This window comes from Ascaphus truei, chromosome 11 (genome assembly GCF_040206685.1).
Source record: "Ascaphus truei isolate aAscTru1 chromosome 11, aAscTru1.hap1, whole genome shotgun sequence".
Lineage (NCBI taxonomy): Eukaryota > Metazoa > Chordata > Amphibia > Anura > Ascaphidae > Ascaphus > Ascaphus truei.
The window spans coordinates 10,445,950-10,465,250 of record NC_134493.1 but is presented as its reverse complement, the minus strand read 5'-3'; the positions used below and the strand labels follow the sequence as shown (position 1 = coordinate 10,465,250).

Sequence of the window (19,301 nt, the reverse complement as noted above, 5' to 3'; positions counted from 1 at the left end):
CTGCTTAATGTTGAATTTTAAATGGGCAAATGCACTATTATCCACATGTGGATAATAGTAATTTTGGCCATTATTGTACTGTATGTGTTAGTGGGCTGGGGAGGGAGGGGGTGTATTTATTAAGAAGTATTTTTTTTTGGGCACAGGATTGGTACCACAGGCAAGCGGGGACCCCCGGACACCTGCCGGGACCTCTTTGGGGCCTCCGGACACCCGTGGGGAACAACTGAGGGCCACCGCCGCCCTATACTATAATTCCTGTGCATAAAAAAAAATAAGATCTTTTATGTATGTTAGGGGTATAAGGGTTATTGGGGGCACAGGGGGTGGTATGTTGTGTATTGCAATGTTAATTGAGGACAATTGTCCCCAATAAACATGATAGTGTGTGGGAGCAGGGTGTCTCCTGAGTTGAACCGCTTCGCTTTCTGGCTCAGGGGACCCCCTGCTTTCTGAGTTACAGGCCCCGGTATGGGGCAACGGATGCCAGTGTTGCCGCCATTTTTATAGCATCCACATCGCAGCGTCTCCATGCAGTTCTTACAGGTGGCTTTTTTTTCTATCAGCTATCGTGCTTTACAAGTTTAAGCACGATAGCAGAGGGAGGGAAAAAAAGCTCGGGCGATCGGGCATATTTTTACTCGCTCGGACCAAAATGCGCTTCACTTGTTAGTGAATCCCGCGTTTGGCTTAACTTTGTAACAAGCGAGTAAAAATTTCACAATCGGCCGCAAAAGCTCACTGCTTAGTGCCTTTCCCCCTCAATGTCTTTGTTTACAGGTTAGTGTCATTATACAATGAGCCGTTCCTTGAAGATTTCTTACAGCATTTATCTCCACCCCTTTTCATCACTTTGGGATATATATAGATGTTTATATCATATAAATATATGTTTCCTTCAGGCTATGCTGCCATATTATTTTTGATTCAAATACATGCAGAGAATGGAGCGATATGAAATCACATTTTTTAAATACTTTCTTTACCTTGATACATCAACCCAAATTATTTTGCCTTCTTGCAAATGCATTTTCCTTTTCTTAAAATCTTGAAATTATCATTTTATTCATTTGGGGGCGAGTGATTTTTTTCACCCAGAAAAAGTTAGGTTTTTTTTTCAGGATTTAAAAGAGTTACAATTGACAGGTCAATAATTTATAGAGCACATAACAGACACATAACGTAGCTTAAAAACACAAAGTGGAAGATGTGTTATGGACTTGAAGATAACGTGACTGATCATTTTTACTTAGCTTTAATTAACACCTAGAGATTTCACAGGTTTGGTTTTAAAGCAGAGAAGGAAATTCATTATGCATATCAAGTGGTATTACTTATTACATATAATAAAAGGTAAGATTTACTACATATTATAAGGATGTCTGTATTTTTTTTCTTAAAACAAATATTTTCTTTAGAGAGGTAGAAGCAAGATGAACAAAATGACAAAATCCTTATTGTTACAATAGCTGCCAGGGAATATCTGTATTTTTGCATATGGAGGCATTTAAATGAATCGTTTAGTATCCATTAAGGTAGCGTTTATGATACAAATAAATATTTTCTGTCTTAAAAAAACCCCTCTCTTTTTTTTTCATTCAATCAGTTTAATTAATACTTAGAGATTAATACCTAGACCTGTATTCTCTGAGACTTGTCATTAATCCAATTACATTCTCCATGTTGGTATCAGAAGCTAATCTTGCTCTCTTATATGATATCAGAAGTTATACATATATTGTACAAAATTCACCAAAAGACTAAGAGCAAGATGAGCAAATTGAAAACATCTTCAATGTTACAGTAACTGCAAAGGCAAAATGTATGCTGTGCGTTTGGGTGCAATTAATTACACTGAGTGGTGGTAATTATTAAAGTACACTTTATGATACAAATAATAATTCATTTATTCATTAGTGGCCGTTTTTCGTACAATGTGGAGCAGTGAATTTACTGCGGCAATGAAACCTTGTTCTAAATGGCTGAAAAACAGATTTTAAAAAAAACAGCCTTATCGAGGATGTTTATCACATATATTTTAAAACAGGGAATTTATATCTCTGATAAATATGATTCAGTTTCTAACACCTGTATTGAACCCATATTGTATTAGACAATCTGATCAAGCTCAGTTGGACCAATGTTTTTGGAGATCACTTTAGAAATAAGATCTTATCTTGCATTAAAAATAGAATGGATGGAAGGGATGTTAGCATAATTATGCCCCTTTATAAAGCATTAGTAAGACCACATCTTGAATATGGAGTGCACTTTTGGGCAGTACTCCATAAAAAAGGTATTATGAAACTTGAAAAAATGCAGAGAAGAGCCACCACATTAATCAAGGGGGTGAGAAATCTGACTTTTAAGGAGAGTCTAGCTAAATTAGATTTATTTACATTAGAAACGAGGCGTCTAAGAGGGGATATGATAACTATATACAAATATATTCGAGGACAGTACAAGGAGCTTTCAAAAGAACTATTGATCCCACGGGCAGTGCAAAGGACTCGGGGCCATCCCTTGGGGTTGTAGGAAAGGAAATTTAACCAGCAACAAAGTAAAGGGTTCTTTACAGTAAGGGCAGTTAAATTGTGCAATTCATTACCCATGGAGACTGTGATAGCAAATACAATAAATATCTTCAAAAAAAGTTTGGACATCTGTTTTCCAATGTGGTGGCTCTTCTCTGCACTTTTGAACATCTTTTTTTTTTTTTTTTAAAAAGAAAGGTATACAGGCATATACCAAATAAGTAAACATGGGAATGGTGCTGATCCAGGGAGAAAATCGGATTACTATTTTTTGGACTCGTGAAGGAATTTAATTTTCCCTTTATGAAACAGCATTGGATGATGTGTCAATTGTGTTTTTTGTTTGCCTTCCTCTTGATCAAAATACTGTAAATACAAATGTAGGATACGTATCTGTCGTCTAAATGTAGCATAAGTTGAACTTGATATTTTTTTCTACCTCATCTACTACTGTCTATAACTATGTAATGTGCCACAAGTGCTACGCAGGATGCATAACGCGTCATGCACTTTAGCTTGATAATTAGCATGAAACATATTCAGTTCCTGATTCTCTGAACATTTGTTCTAAATATTCTTGTGGTAAAACTCGACAGAGAAAACATTGGGAGGTTTGGCCCTTGCAGAATTCATGTACATTTTTATTAGTAAGTTGTGTATTTTGTACAGTTTGTAAGTATTGTATCTATCACACAATGTTGTAAAATTACATTAACTAAGTGGAAAAATAACTCCTGACAACCAATGGTGCTGATGTATTATCTCCTGGCTGTAAAAGTGGAACAAAACTGAAGCAAAAAAGCTGCACCAAATTTATCAAGGCAAAAATCCCATTGTTTCCAAGGTTTTTTTCTTTGATCAATGTGGTGCCGTTCTTTTCACCAGTTTTGCTGCTCTTGTGCAGCCAGGAAACTTTACTATGTCAAACCCTAGGAATTAGAGAATTAGTGGGAGTAGTTTCAGTTACTGTAAGCACCAATGGTCTACCATATACTGTATATTAATCACTGAATAATACTTACATTAAATTGCAACTACTATCATCATTTGTTTGCTACAATTGTATTTTCTTCTAATACTTTTCATTCGTGGCTATTTCCTGTGTAGTATAATACATTGACATGGAAAATCAAACAATGCTGTCTGAATTCCTTCTTCATGGACTGTCGGACATCCCAAACATGTGGCTCCCTCTATTTCTGCTGTTTTTCTTCATCTACCTAATGACATTGACTGGTAATCTCCTTATCCTTTTTTTGATCATTACTGATTCCCACCTTCACACGCCAATGTATTTTTTCCTTGGAAACCTTGCCTCTTTGGATGTTTGTTATTCCTCTGTCACTTCCCCTCATATGCTATATGACTTTTTTAGGGAAAAAGAGACCATTTCTTTTCCTGCGTGTATAACTCAAGTCTTTTTCTTCATCTTTTTTATTGGCGCTGAAGTGTCATTGCTGACAGTGATGTCTTATGACAGATATATTGCCATCTGTCATCCTCTGCATTATGTTCAAATCATGCACTCAAAACGTTCTGTTAAATTGACAACTGCTGCATGGACTACTGGATTCCTATATTCCTTAATAAACACACTTTTTATAAAAAAGCTGACCTTTTGTGGGTCACATACCATCCAGAATTTTTTTTGTGACTTACCTCAGTTATTTCAGCTTTCGTGCACTGACACTTTTCTGAACATTGTGTTAATATTTGTCTTTGGTGGGGTTTTGGGATTGGGTTCTTTTCTAATTACTTTGACATCCTACGTCTTTATCTGTATCACTTTGTGGAGAATCCCAACCAAGCTTAAAGGTTTCTCCACTTGTGTATCTCATTTGATGGTTGTCTCAATCTTTTATGGTACCCTTTTTTTTACATACTTTCGTCCAAACACAAGTTATAGATTTGTAGAGGACAGACTTGTATCTGTGATTTATGCTGTAATTACTCCTTTCCTGAATCCACTTATATATAGTTTTAGAAACAATGTTCTGAAAGAAGCAGTTAGAAGGGCTTTGTTGAAAATATGCTGCAGAGTAAAAATAAAAAATAAGTAATAGCACATTACTGTACCTTCTGTTATAAATGTAGTTATACAATGATAGAACTTGTACACTGTATGGACTGTAGCTTTGTATCCAAAAACATTGGAACTTGTACTTTCCTCATTTAGAGGCAGCCGTTATTCATGTATAATAATGTCATTTGTAACACTGGATTCCAAGAGATTAAAGTGCATTGCAATCTATTTGAATGTCACAAACCTGCCCTTTTCTGCTGCTGTAGTACAACACACCAAGAAGAAGTAGGATATCATAAAGTTACCGGCTGTTACAGAACAGAAACCTTGGGATTTAATAACAATTTTCATTTTCTTCTAGAGCACATGTGCATTTCTTTTAAATGGTTAAATACTGATTGGCGCATTGTCTGTCCCATGGAAATACTCCAGCGGGAGCATTAATGTCTTCCATATCTGTATGCATTTGTGCTTCTATTTGACTATGACACGTTATCAAATGAAAGCAACATTTGTCTATTTAATTTTTCTTTACATATATCCTTTTATATTCCAGTAATAATGTTTAGAAGAATTTTACTTGTTTCATCATGATTTTTTTTCTACCATGGATGTCCAATGACCCCAGATTAGAGATGTTTGCATCTGTCCAAAACTGGTTCACTATTTTTTTTACATGTTCCTGTAAATTTCACAGTTGCTACAATTTGCATTTGCATTGCTGACAAGAAAACAAAAATGTAGAAATTAAAAAAAAATGTAACCAACAATTTGTAATTTTGCAATCTTATTTAATTTATTCCAGAACCTAAAATAGGGCTTTTGCGGGAGAGGGGTGCAAAAATACTATATCAAGGTCTGATTTAAAAGGTTTGGTGAATCGCATGCAAACTTTGAGAATGCCACAACATTTATTTGCGGTTGAAAAACAGTTTAACACATCTGAACTCTACTATAGTTCCCTGTTTCGTAATTTTGTAATGTGCTGCATACACTGTTTGCACTGTATAAATAAAATTGTGCACACAGACATACATACAGATGTAGCACGATTCAATTTCATTGTGTGGCACTTGGAGAGGTTGGAGCACGGCCCTGATCATGGCCCAGCACAGAGTGAATTTCCAAGAAGGATACCGCAGCGGGGGTTCCCTGAATTAAATTGGACTCCTGCAGCCTTAAGCCTACCAGGCTGTAAGAGCTTTGCAGAGAGAGCAGAAATAAGCGGCCCCTCTCTTTGTGTCTCCCTGCACAGCTCTAACAGCAGAGAGATCAGAGAGAAGCGGCACCTCTCTCGGTGTCTCCCCGCACAGCTCTTACAGCAGAGAGATCAGAGAGAAGCGGTCCCTCTCTCTGTGTCTCCCCACACAGCTCTTACAGCAGAGAGATCAGAGAGAAGCGGTCCCTCTCTCTGTGTCTCCCCGCACAGCTCTTACAGCAGAGATATCAGAGAGAAGCGACCCTTCTCTCTGTGTCTCCCTGCACAGCTCTTACATCAGAGATATCAGAGAGAAGCGGCCCCTCTCTCTGTGTCTCCCCCCCATGCAGTTCTTACAGCAGATCTCGCTATTTGTATTTTTTTTAGTACATAGGGATGAAGCAGGGAGCCTGCGGAGTTGAACCAGATACAATTTCTTGTCTGGTGGACCCACTGCTTCTTGAGATACAGGTCGCCATATGGGGTGCCAGTATCTGGGGCTGTTTAAATGTCCCGGTCACATGGGCCATGATGCGGGAAATTCAAACTTGCAGGAGATACCCGCACCCAATTTGGAGGTATGTACCTCAGGAAGCAGGGGATCCCTGGACCTGAAATTAAAGCGGTTCAGCTCTAGAGACCCCCTTCTTCAATCCTATGTACTATAAATAATAATAAAAATAGTGAGATATGCAGTAAGAGCTGTGCAGGGAGACACAGAGAGAGAGAGAGAGAGAGAGAGAGAGAGAGAGAGAGAGAGAGAGAGAGAGAGAGAGAGAGAGAGAATGCTTCCTTCTGATCTCTCTGTGCAGCTCTTACACTGTTGCAGTTCGGTAAGATTCATGCTGTGAAGCCCAATTCAGAAGCAGGGACTGTGACGATGGGGAGGATTTGGCCCGGGGATTAAAGGGGTTACACCCCAAGTGGCCACCCTCTAACCCCACTAATGAGACAAGGGGTTAACTGGGCTGAGGCCCAGAAATGTGATTTAACCCTTGTCATAACCTGAAAATGTATATTCCACTGTTCCCCTGTTTTATTGTTATATCAGTGTCTGCATCACACACACACTAGGATCCATCCGGGAGCACAAGGGTTAATAGTTGTTTAGTGATTATAGCCCTTTGTGTAATTTTCCCGCCTTTTCAGGCACCATTTTGCAGGCTCCCATAGGTCGCCATTGAGCTCTATGTGTTTCAATGGTGAATCTTGCTGTTTGGGTTCTGTTTCCTGAGAAGACCAGCAGATGGCGTCCGAGAGGAGGAGCGGCGGTTTCCCATTGTAAGTCAATGGGCTCATTGACTTCAATGGAAATCCTTGAAGGAGCTTTCCAGGAACGAGTTGGCTGCCGTCCAAACCGCTTAACCGCAAAGCGGATACATTTTCAATAGGAGAGCTTTGATCACTGATTAGCCAAGTTCACCGACAAGTGGCGTGGGAATAAACAGTTCTAGAGCACCTAGAAATAAAATTCTTTCTGCCCCTAGTTCCTAGACCTCCCCCCACTCGACCACAACCGGGTCCCCGTATCCTGGACCCCCGATAAGGGTCGAACCGAGAAGAGTGGGTCGCGCCATAGGTTCCAATGGTGGCGGCAGAAACAGCTCAAGAAAACGGCTAAGTGTCAAAAGCTAAAAATTGGGTAATCCATAGCTCCGGTTCCGGAGGGCCCAGAGGATCAGGGTTTGGGGTATCTGTAGTCACTGCTCCGGCATCGCTGCAGAACCATCCTTGACCCTCTTGGACCAACCCGACGGAGTATGGACCCCCTTGAAAGTTCAGGACTTTTCCCATAGACTCCAATGGCGGCCAAACCCCATTGACCGACTATGGCGGAAAACCCCCATTGACTTCAACGGCGGCGTCGCCCCGTTGAAAGTCTATGGCGGCGGATTCCCATAGCCGCCAATGGCGGTGGTTTGCCATTGAAAGTCTATGGCGGCGGAGCCAGTTGTTTTCAATGGGGATTTAGTGAAAAACCGTGACTTAATTTACAGCGGAGATTTTTGTATTAAAATGTGAAACGGTTTTAAGTGTATTTGTGTATCTCCGGTTCCGAAGGTCGTAGCAAGTCTCAAATTGGACCATAGGGTGTCCCAGTTCCGGCATTGAGAACTGGGAAGTTTGGACCTGCTGGACCCAATGGAACCGGATATTTAAATATGTTTATGTTTTATCTTTTTTTACTGTGTTCCAAGGTATGGGTAAAACCCAGAGGAAATTCCCTTGGCCATCAGGTAGCAGATGGTCAGAGAAGCGTCCCAATGTCTAGAAATTAAGTGCTGTTCAAAGGAGTTTATCACCTACACTGTTTACAGGAGGGCGGAGATGACTCAAACCAGAGCAGGCTATAAGTGTCCCATTTCACACCTTACAACAAAGGGTTTCCTGCCAGATATTCTATTGGGTAGACTGGCTGGCATTCCTGATGCAAATGTGGGATTACAGAAATGAGACCCCAGAGTGCTACTGCGCATGTACCAACTAGCAGGGGGGCATGGATCAAAATGTGTTCCCATGTTAGTGAGTGGCTGGAGGTAATTGAAAACCAATCACCTGTACTTAAGGTTAAGGATAGGGCCACAAAAGGTATATAATCTGTGGTCAACCCTTTATCCTTTGTCTGTTCTATACCATCTTGATTGCTGAGAGAAACGCTATGCAATGTCTTCATGCCAGAGGTCTTTCATGTCTTTGGTGTCTTGATGACTATGAAGAGTGCTGTATGAACTGCCACTTCAGATATGACTGCTTCATCATTTCCATTTTAAGTAAGTGTCTATATTTTGCCTGTTATTTGTATATCCGATGTGTTCACCTTTATCAAGGAATAAATTATATTTTATCATATCTAAGTCTCATCCCAGTTCAGACCCAGGTATAAATATATATTATCTTTTATATATATTTGTGTGTAAATTACAGCCTGCCATAAAGTCACCGTGACAGGGACTCCTGCTGCGTTAATCCCTTGTGGGTGCGGGGGGCCAAGAGCGGGCTCTGGTCGGTGTCCTTTCATCAGTTCCTTCTCTCCTGCCCAGACTGAACATAAATAGTACAGCATATGCACATTAAGGTGTCTATTATATGCATCTGCTCCCATTCGATATAAAATACATGCTGCATTGGTATACTGTAACGCGTATGGTTCTTTTATCTGCTCTCATGCTCTTATTTTCTACACATGTGTTTGCAAGGAAACAAATCCTTACTGAAACAATTAACTAGAAAATATTTCAGAGCTTTACATTTTTTCAAGGACTTAGAGAAAAATGACAAATATTTTAATATTTAAAATCCGACAAGCAATCAAAATCTCTATGATTTGGAAATATTATTTGGTTAAATTGAGGCATATGCATCTCACACCGATAAACAGCTTAAAAACCCTTCTATGTTTCTTTGCCAGTCATTTCCTCTGTGATAGAGACTTTAGTCCAGGTAGTAAGTGATGAGGTAGATAAAGTTTACATATCTAAACATGTCGTTAATGATAAGGGTGTATGAAACTATAACAATCTGTTTCCCAGAATGCCGCGGACCATTTTGACAAAATCCATACCACACATGGATTGCATTCTTAAAAATCCGGATGGATTAATTCAAATCTGCCATTGAATACAATCCCGATGGATTTTAAGAATCTGCATATGGACAATCTTTGTCAGTAAACCATCGCAGGCCGAATACCTCCCTGATGCAAATATCTGCCAGCTCTGGAGCAGAGGGAAGTTTTTTCAGAGGAACGAAATGTGCCTGCTTGACAAACGGTCAACCACGACCACGATTACCATCATGCCCGGAAATCTATGGACAAGTGTGACCATGGATGGGATGGGATGGGAAGGGGATGAAGTAACCCACATGATAGAGAGCATTGCACCTTGGTTCATGCGCATACCATGCAGGCCGAGAGAAGTGGTTGACGTCGTTCCTGAAGGTCCGCTTGAGAAACTCAGCTGTTTCTTAATTCCATGGTTCCCCACAATTCTGGTTTGATGACCCCATTGGAGGACTTGTAGATGAAGAGGGGAAGCCAACAAGGCGGTACAGAAATACCAGAGGGGAGCTCAGATTGGGCTTTAAGAATGAGGTCCATGACCGTGGTAGTTATAGTGGTGACAATTCTGTAGAGAGGAATAGTGGGCACCTCGTCAATCTCCAGCGCATCCTCAGAAGAAAACTGTCAGGACAAGGCATCGTCTTTAACATTCTTGGATGCCGGTCTGAAGGAAATAATATAGTTGAACCTGGTGAATAATAGAGCCCAACTCGCTATGTGGATATTTAGCCAACAGACTGCCCCCAGAAACTCCAGGTTACAGTGGTCCGTTAGTATGATCAAAGGCATTGAAGTTCAATCAATGAGATGTCTCCATCCTCCAGTGTCATCTTACTGCCAAGAGCTCCCAATTCCTGACTGAGAATTCTATGCGGCAGAGAACTCAGAGAACAAGTAACAAGGATGCAGATTTGACTGTAAATCCGTTTTCTGTGGAAGTACTGCACCGGCACCAATATTGGAAACATCAACCTCATGGATGAACAGATGGAGAGGATCCGGGTGAACAAGAATAGGAGCCATGGACAAAAGTCTCTTTAATTTGAGAAAGGCAGCTTATGCCTCCGGAGACAAAGAAACATGCTTTACCCCCTTTTTGGTCATGGCCGTTATAGGTTTGACTATTTTTGAGAAATCCCGGATGAAACGATGGTAATAGTTCAAGAATCCAATGAATCTTTCGATGGGTTTAAGTCCCTTGGGCAGTGGCCAATCTAGGATGGACAAGACCTATCTGTAAGCATTGAGCGGATATGATGTATTCGAGGAAAGCAAGACTAGATTTCTCGAAATTCACATTTTTCAAGCTTGCAAAAGGTTGATTATCACGAAGACGTCGAAGTACCACTTTTACCTGCTTACGATGTTGCTCCAAAGATTTAGAAAAAATAAGGATGTCATCGAGATAGACGATGATACAAGAACCCAGTAAGACTGAAGATCTCGTTGACCAAAAATGGGAAAGCTGCGGGGACATTACATAGCCCGAAGGGCATGACAAGATATTCATAGTGACTAGCTCTGGTGCTAAATTCAGTCTTCCACTCATCCCCCTGTGATTCGGACCAGGTTATAGGCTCCTCTTAGATCGAGTTTGGAGAAGATGGTCGCACCACGCAGGCGACCAAGGAGTTCCGGAATTAGATGAAGCGGGTAGCGATTCTTAACCGTAATGTTGTTAAGACCCCTGTAGTCAATACAGGGTCTTAAGAACCCATCTTTTTTCTGTGGGGGGGCTGGATTTTTTAATAAATCCACGAGCCAGATTCTCTTCAATATAGGCCTACATGGCTACAGTCTCTGGTTCTGACAAAGGTAAGTCTGTCAACGTGGAAGAGCTGTACCAGGGAGCAGATCTATAGGTCAGTCTAAAGGAAGATGAGGGGGTAGTTCCTCCATCTGCCTTTTGCTGAAGATGTCCTGAAAAGCCTGGTAGGCCAGAGGAAGATTTGCCAATGCCTCTGGTTTGGAGTAATGAAGGTTCCCCATGGAGTGTGGGGAAACCAGACACTTGGACCTACGGGCGCCCGTGTGTGACGAAACGCGTCAGGGAGCGTCATTACGTAATACGCACGGACACTACGTCATTACGCATGCGCAGGAACAGGCTGATTCGAGCGCTAAACAATACAGAGGCCATCCAGCAAGGAAACATTCTCTGGGATTTCAGGAACGTTTTGCTGAACAATATCTATGCACCCTGGACATCCTGATGGATCACTGCCCCTTCATCTCTGAGAGACGGATGGACTTTTGATTCAAGCACAGATACCGGATGGTGGTGATATTGTCACGAAATGCTTTTAATTCTTGTACCCTTGTGAGTTCATTTCTTCCCCCTCCCTCCATTTCCCTTCATTAAATATACGGTTTTACACTATGGGGCGTGCACTCTCTCCTCTCTTTTATACATATATATATATATATATATACATGAATACATACATACATACAAACAGAAACCACATACACACCTAGTAATAAATGGATATCTTTAAAACCTGAAGTATAAACTCTAAAATAGAGATCCTGGTTGATGCTACTGGGACAAAGTTATAAATAGCACAAAAAAAGAAAACAAGAAGTCTCACTAATGAGCACTCAGATAATCCCAGAAAATATAAAATGTATTAAATACAACTACTGCTGCGGCCCCTTTTATTCTAAAACATCACCGCATTTTTCCGGGATTTTTTTTCGAATGCTATGCACTTCACCGGGTGCATGCCGCATTCATGTTGCGTTCTCAGCCGCGGGTCATGCGCGGTTGATGCGTGGTTAATGCGCGGTTCATGCGTTTATTGAGAATGGTTTGGATTTAATAGGTTGCAATTCTTCGCGTGTCCGCCAGATGGCAGATATTCATGAATTGTAATGCGCATGCGCTTCAGTAATGTGTCGACTAGCAGGTGTTTCGTTTAAAAAAGATACCACAGTGGGCTATTGTAAATTGGCCTTGGGACTGAAGGAAGAGGTTACAATAATGTATCAATTTAGGCTTTTCATATTAAAGAAAGACAAAGACCAGTTTCTGTTATTCTCCAGAGTCAGTCCCGCCGCCATGAGTGTTCAAGTGCAGCCCGTGTTCCAAAAACCCGACAGAACGTACACGTATTTAATATGGGCCGCGATTAATGCAACAGATGATAAGATGGCAACAGTTGTTCAAATTTATCAGTATTTTATCGAAAACTATGACTTTTACAATAAGGAAAAGGTTATGTAGCGATCCATGTTTTTATCGTATTGATCCCCAATTTATTGGAGGGTATTGGTGTGTATCACCGGGTTTTTCCTGTATCTATGATCATGCAGACGGCAAAAGGCAAAGGGTCATGTTAAAACCAACTAAGAAACGACAGTCGCTGGCAAGCAATGCGCCAGCACCAGCACCGGCTTCCAATAACGGTCCCACCGTCAGTGACAACCCTTGCTGTCTGTCCACGCATGGATACCTGCAACCTGAGCCGGATTTCGTGTGCAGTTTCGAGCAAGCTTGCATGTACCTAAGCGATTTCCAGCCTCATCAGCTGACTACAGGTATAGTAGTCCTGCTGCCAACTATCAACGTGTATGATCAAGAATACTGGACTGATAGTGGCCCGGCGCTGGCGCCAGCTGATTGGGAAATTCTATGGTGAGTAATGTTGCCGTATTTTTTTATTTTTATTAAAATATCAATATCAGTGCGATTCAAAAGTCAAGCGATTCTCCTGTAAGCAATATCATTGGCTGAGCGGCTTCTACAATACTGCAGATACTGAACAATTGGTGGAACGCTAGGCGCATGCGCATTGAACCTTCTTGAAATGCATATGCGTGTCATCACATAGACGGTAGGCGCATGCGCATGGGAACAGACGCCCCCCGAGAAAATTATTGGTGGGACTGACTGGGAACTTCTTTAGGGGACTGACCATTACAGTAAAACTTTTCTTTTTGTTTTTCCTCAGAAAAGAAAACGGCAAATGGAGGAATTTCGATGGATAATATCGCTTCGTGTAACAATGCCTGCACATTACTGAATCGGATTTAAAAACCCACGTACCGGAGTCTACAGTTTAGTGGCCATTGTTATTGATTAGAATACAATACCTGAAACAGTATGCTGATGTTTTCCGACCGTACAGTATACAATACATTTTTATATACAGTATACTGTATAATAAACCCGAAAAAATAAAAAGTATGCATTTATTCTACATGTATTGCAGTACATACAGTATGTGTCTTCTATACAGTACCAGTACATACTGTACAGTACAGTATGTGTCTTCTATTTTTTTAAATACTCTTGTGATGTGCAGTACTGAGCATGCCTACAGTATACAGTGCAGTGTGCCTGGAGAGTAGTGTACATTCTAGAAACACTGAATTTTGTTACAGTATCAAAGGAGACAATGGAACAATTTAAAACAAATCAACATGTTCTTTTATTGGTGGAGTAAGTACAAAAACATTTATTTACAAATACTGTACAATGTAAAAACATTTTAAGTGCACAGCAATTCAAAACATCAACAGGTGTATGGTTTACTGCTAGTGAAAACATTTATGTCAGTCAGTATGGTTTAAAGTCACATGTTGTTATTAAAAAAAATTCTTTATTCATAAAATATACAAAACGCAACATCTCCATTATTAAAGTACGGCAAGTCAAAACATTTACAGTGGGATGGTGTGCAGAACAGTCAGTCAGGCCTGAACCACTACAGTCCTCGAGGGCAGCAAACAGGCCTGGTTTTCAGGATAACCTTGAAAACCGGGCCTGTTTGCGGCCCTCGGGGACTGGAACAAAACATCTACCAAACATTTACAGCAGTTGAACACTCACGCAAATGCGTACCCCACCAGATTGTCCTTCCATGGCCGATGCCTTGCATGGCGCAAAATGCCATTAATGCAGTCTCGAACGCCTTTCATTACAGGATCTGTAATTGAAAAAAAGCGCCGCAATTCGTCCAGAATGGTCTTTCTTAAATTGTCAGGAAGCGCCTTTTTTTTGCGATTTCCTTCGTAGTTCACTTTGAAGGCCCACTCGCAGTACTGTACATCAAGTAGGACACGTGGTGCTTAAAAATTAACCAGGCACACTTGTGGGATGCACCAGCACTCATCACCCTATACTTCTCCCTGAGTGCCGGTGGCATATCGCGCAGGATGTTGTAGGGCACCGTATCGATGCGAGCGAATGTAGGTGTTCTTCTGTGAGCGGGTGTTCTTGTGGCAGCGGGTGAGGGTAGGTTGTCTGGGAGGAAGTTTTCCTCCTGTCTTGGTCGCCGTGTTGTCTCCTGGCATGGTCTTGACGGGATTGTCATGTTATCCTCGTCAACGGCATACATTTACACAATTTCTTCTGGTGGAGGGGGTGCGCTTGGTGATGGAAGGTGGTCGATGCTCCCATTTATCACATCCATGCCACCCTCCTGCTCCGGCATCAGGGATACAGGGACATGAACACCAAGCAAATTATGTATCCCCGCTATGTCAGTCTCTGTCTTCTCCATCCGTCGATCCATCCGTTGATCCATCTTCTCCATCCGTTGATCAATCTTCTGCATCCGTTGATCCATATTTAGCGTCTGTTGATCTATATTTATGTTCCATTTGTAGCATCCGTTGATCCATATTTAGCATCCATTGATCCATATTTAGCATGGTCTCCAGAAGCAGATCTATCTTTGCCAGCACAATAGAGTTCCCGGGGATATCCACACTTATCCCATTCAGCATCCGGTCTAACGAGCTGCTTCTTGTGCATGGCGTGCTGTGGACATCTGGGTGGATTGGTGCTACGGAGGATGAGATAGGGGTTCCATGGAGAGAAGCGGAAGCGTCATCGAAGAAGGGTGGAGGAGGTGACCTGTGGATATCCGAGAGAGGAGAAGCGGCAGCGTCGTCGAAGAGGGATGGAGAAAATGACATCTGGATTTCCGGGCGAGAAGCAGCAGAGTCGTCTAAGTGCAAAGGAGAAAGTGACCAGTGGATTTCAGAGGCACCAGCGGCAGCGTCGTTGAAGAGCACTGGCGAAGATGGCCTGTGGGTTTCCGGGAGGGCGGCGGCAGTGTCGAGGACGAGTAGTGGAGAACCCGGGCTGAAGATTTCCGGGAGAGTGGCGGCAGAATCGTCGAAGCGTATGGGAGGAAGTGGTCTGCGGTTTCGATGGGTTGGCTGCCATTTGTTTTGCGTTGAGTGTACATCACTGTATTTCCTCTTGACATAATAAGGCTGACGTCTATTAAAACCATTAGCCTTTGGAGTCAGCAGAAGGTTTTCTTTATTGGCCTTAGCCTGTCGCTTTGGCCTTGGCGTGGAAACGGCTGCCGCCTTTCGCTTTTTCTGTGTGATAGGCACTGCAGAGGCGAGTGGCTTCCTGCATCCGTAGAATCGGGGTTGATCCATGGAAGCAGATGGCACAATGCAGTATCTGGACAAGGGCAAGTTCAGATAAAGATCATCGAGTGGTGGGCTATGCAAAGTGTGTAACCTTTTATGCATGGCGACGAGGTACAGGTGTTAAAAGTGGGCGTACTCTAATGTGAAGACTTGATCCACAGGGGGGGGAAGGGAGCGGTATTCTCAGGAACACACCAAGAAATAAAAAATATAAACACAGTGATAGTGCAATATGTTAAGACAAGCGGAGAATGGGTGAATCTTGGCTCTAATGCAATTCCTACTTACAGCATGTAAGATTTAAACAGGCAGTGGTCTGACTCTGTCAGGATGATGTCGGTGTGGGGTATACACAGAGAGGGGAACTTGATAGTAGTTAACTTCATGCGGGATAATCTCAAGGTGTAACAGCTCAGGTTCACGTAGGATAATATGAAAGAAAGACGGACTATAGTATAGACCATAAAGTACAGATTTTTATCTCATCACGCAAGGTGCACAAACGTACTTACAATAAGTACTTGAAAGGTATTCCCGTAGCAGTTTCGTGAGACAGTAGAGGGCTTTTTGGCGATGGTGTGCTGGCTGGATAGCTTCCCTTCGCTTTCACCTCCCCGTCGCGGTATGGCGTCTGACGTCACTTCCGGCGGCACGGGGATGACAACCGGTGGAGAGCGGGGGAGATGAATCTCAGCCGATCGCTGGTATAGGCAGCAGACACCTCACACGTCTTCACTTGCAGCAGGGCTCTGGTGGACTAAAGGCTTGGCTCAATGCGTTTCGCTGTTCTCTAACAGCTTCCTCAGGAGCAGATGGTGTCCATTGAGAATTGTGGCTGTTATATACCCAAGTTAATTGGTATTTGATTGGAGGACAGGGTGTGTATACTAATTGATCACAAAGTTAACCCACAGGTTGCCACACAAGTGGCACATCACACTGTGGTTCAAAAATAAGGGCAAAATCATATAAATAACATTGGTGAATTAAATTTTATTTTATTACAAAAAGAAATATTAAAAATATTAAAAAAAGGAGAAGAAAATGTTATATTAAAAAAGGGGGGATATTAATCAAAAAGAAAAAAAAAAGTGTTTAATAAAGAAATATATTTGTGTTTAATATATATACTGATGCTTGTGGCAAATAACGACGGAAAAGAATGGAGGAGAGAGAGAAAGAAAAAAACAAACAGGTTAATAAATGTTTATACAGCAATATCCTAAAATTATGTGATTTAAAAATATGTTCTTATAAAAATCTTTAAAAGTTAATAAGAGGTTATTAAGAAGGCAAATGCAATGTATATAGTGTAATCAGGATAGAATATAAATTAGAAAATATGCATTAAATGCAAACACACAAAACAGTGAATAGCAATGCCACCAATGGAATAGAGAAGAATAGAACAAGATTATTAAAAATACTGTCTGTAAAAAAACACTGTATGTAAAAAAAACACTGTATGTAAAAATGGAAAGGTGGAGGGGAAGAAATAGAGAAATCAGATCAAAAATGGAATAATTTCAAAATCAGCATTTAAGCCTTTGGGGATCAGTGTGTTCAATTTGTGAACCCAAAACATTTCTCTCTTGCTTAGGTCTAACTCTCTACTTCTTCCCCTCCAATGAGGTAGAACATTTTCTATTGCAGTAAATTTTAGGCCTTTGGGGTTTGAATTGTGGCGTTCAGCAAAGTGCTTAGAAACACTATGTGTCAAAACTCCCCGTCGTATATTACTCAAATGTTCCAAGATCCTCGTTCGAATGGGTCTTGTGGTCTTCCCCACATATTGTAGCCCGCAAGGGCATGCTAATATGTAGATTATAAAATTTGTGTAACAGTTCATATATTGTTTAATTTTGAATGTTTCTTTGGTGTTATTGCAAATAAAGGTTCTTTTGTCTGTTTGTTTATATTCACATGCCTTGCATAATGAGCAACCGTGGAAACCCTCAATTGGTTTCAGCCATCCTTTATCTTTTGAGGCTATTTTCTTCAAAGCACTAGGTGCCACTCTGTTTTTTATATTCTGGGCTTTTTTATAAATGATTTTAGGGTACTCTGGTATTATTTCTTTGAGGAATTTGTCTGCTTTAAGAACATGCCAGTGTTTATTAATAATCTTATTTATACTACTTGCTTCTCTATTATATGTGGTTAAAAATGCTGTTTCAAAGATGTCAGTATTATTTTTCTCGGTATTCTTTGCAACTAGAAGATCCTTTCTTTGTAATTGATTGGCCTTATCTAATGCTGTGTCCAATATCGTATTTCTATAGTTTTTTTCCCGGAACCGATTCTCTAAAATCTTGCATTGTTCCTTATAGACATTATCATCAGTACAATTCCGACGTAGTCTTCTGTACTGACTATACGGAACATTGTCCATCCATTGATGGTGATGACAACTGGAACGTAAAATAAAATTATTACTGTCTACGTTTTTAAAATGTGTTTTTGTTTTTATACAGCCTTCTTCTATATATATCACCAGATCCAAATATTCAACAGATGTTTTACTGGTATTGGATGTGAAATTAAGATTCATCGTATTAATATTTAAATTAGATATAAAATGATTTAGGCTATCCTGGTCGCCTTGCCAAATTAAAATAACATCATCAATGTAGCGCCGCCATAGGACCACACCCCCCCCAGCATGCCGTCAGACCAGATGGTATGGTCTCCCCAGAATCCCATGAAGAGATTGGCATAACTGGGGGCGAATTTTGTTCCCATGGCGGTGCCACATTTCTGAATGTAGAAGACATCATTAAATAGAAAAAAGTTTTTTTCCAAAATAAAAATAATGCTATCTAATATAAATTGGACTTGTGTTTCATGTAGCTCCTCATCTTTCTCTAAAAAATATTTGACTGCTTTACATCCTAAATCATGAGCAATTGAAGTATAGAGGGAAGTAACGTCTATTGTTGCAAGGATATAGTCTTCCTTCCATTCAAAGGATTCTAATAAGAGTAAAATATCAGTGGTATCCTTGAGATATGATTTCAATGTCTTGACATATCCTTGAAGAAAACTATCAATGTATGCCGATAAGTTTGAGGTTAGGGAATTAATGCCCGAAATTATAGGCCTACCCGGTGGGTTCGTTAGAGATTTATGGATCTTTGGAAGTATATAAAATATAGGTATTTGGGGTGTTTTATTTAGTAGGAATTTATATTCTTTTTCTGTCAATATCCCTGCATCTCTCCCTTTATCTAAATGTTTTAGAAGTTCAATACTGAAATTTTTTGTTGGGTTCTTAGTTAAAACCTCATAGGTATTAGAGTCTCCTAAAAGGCGGTCACTTTCTTTTAAATAGTCATCTCTATTCATGATGACTATTCCTCCACCTTTATCTGCCTGTTTGATTATTATATCAGGGTTTTCAGTTATCTCATCCAAAGCATTCTTTTCCTCTTTTGTTATATTATTCCTAAATTTGGACTTTGTATTCTTGGATAAAGTGTCAAAATCCTTAACAATTAGATCGTAAAAAACTTCCAAATGATTTCCTTTAAAGTAGGAAGGGTAAAAAGTTGATTTACTTTTAAGTGTGGTATGTTTAAATTTCTCCAC

At 40.7% G+C, this 19,301-nt stretch overlaps 1 protein-coding gene across 1 annotated transcript; it reads left to right on the top strand.

Moving 5' to 3' along the window:
* The first annotated feature begins 3,655 nt into the window (after nucleotides 1-3,655).
* Nucleotides 3,656-4,594, top strand: LOC142462853 (olfactory receptor 1G1-like). The gene has a single exon (XM_075565069.1). The coding sequence runs from the start codon at nucleotides 3,656-3,658 to the stop codon at nucleotides 4,592-4,594; it is 939 nt and encodes a 312-aa protein (XP_075421184.1).
* Nucleotides 4,595-19,301: the final 14,707 nt, after the last annotated feature.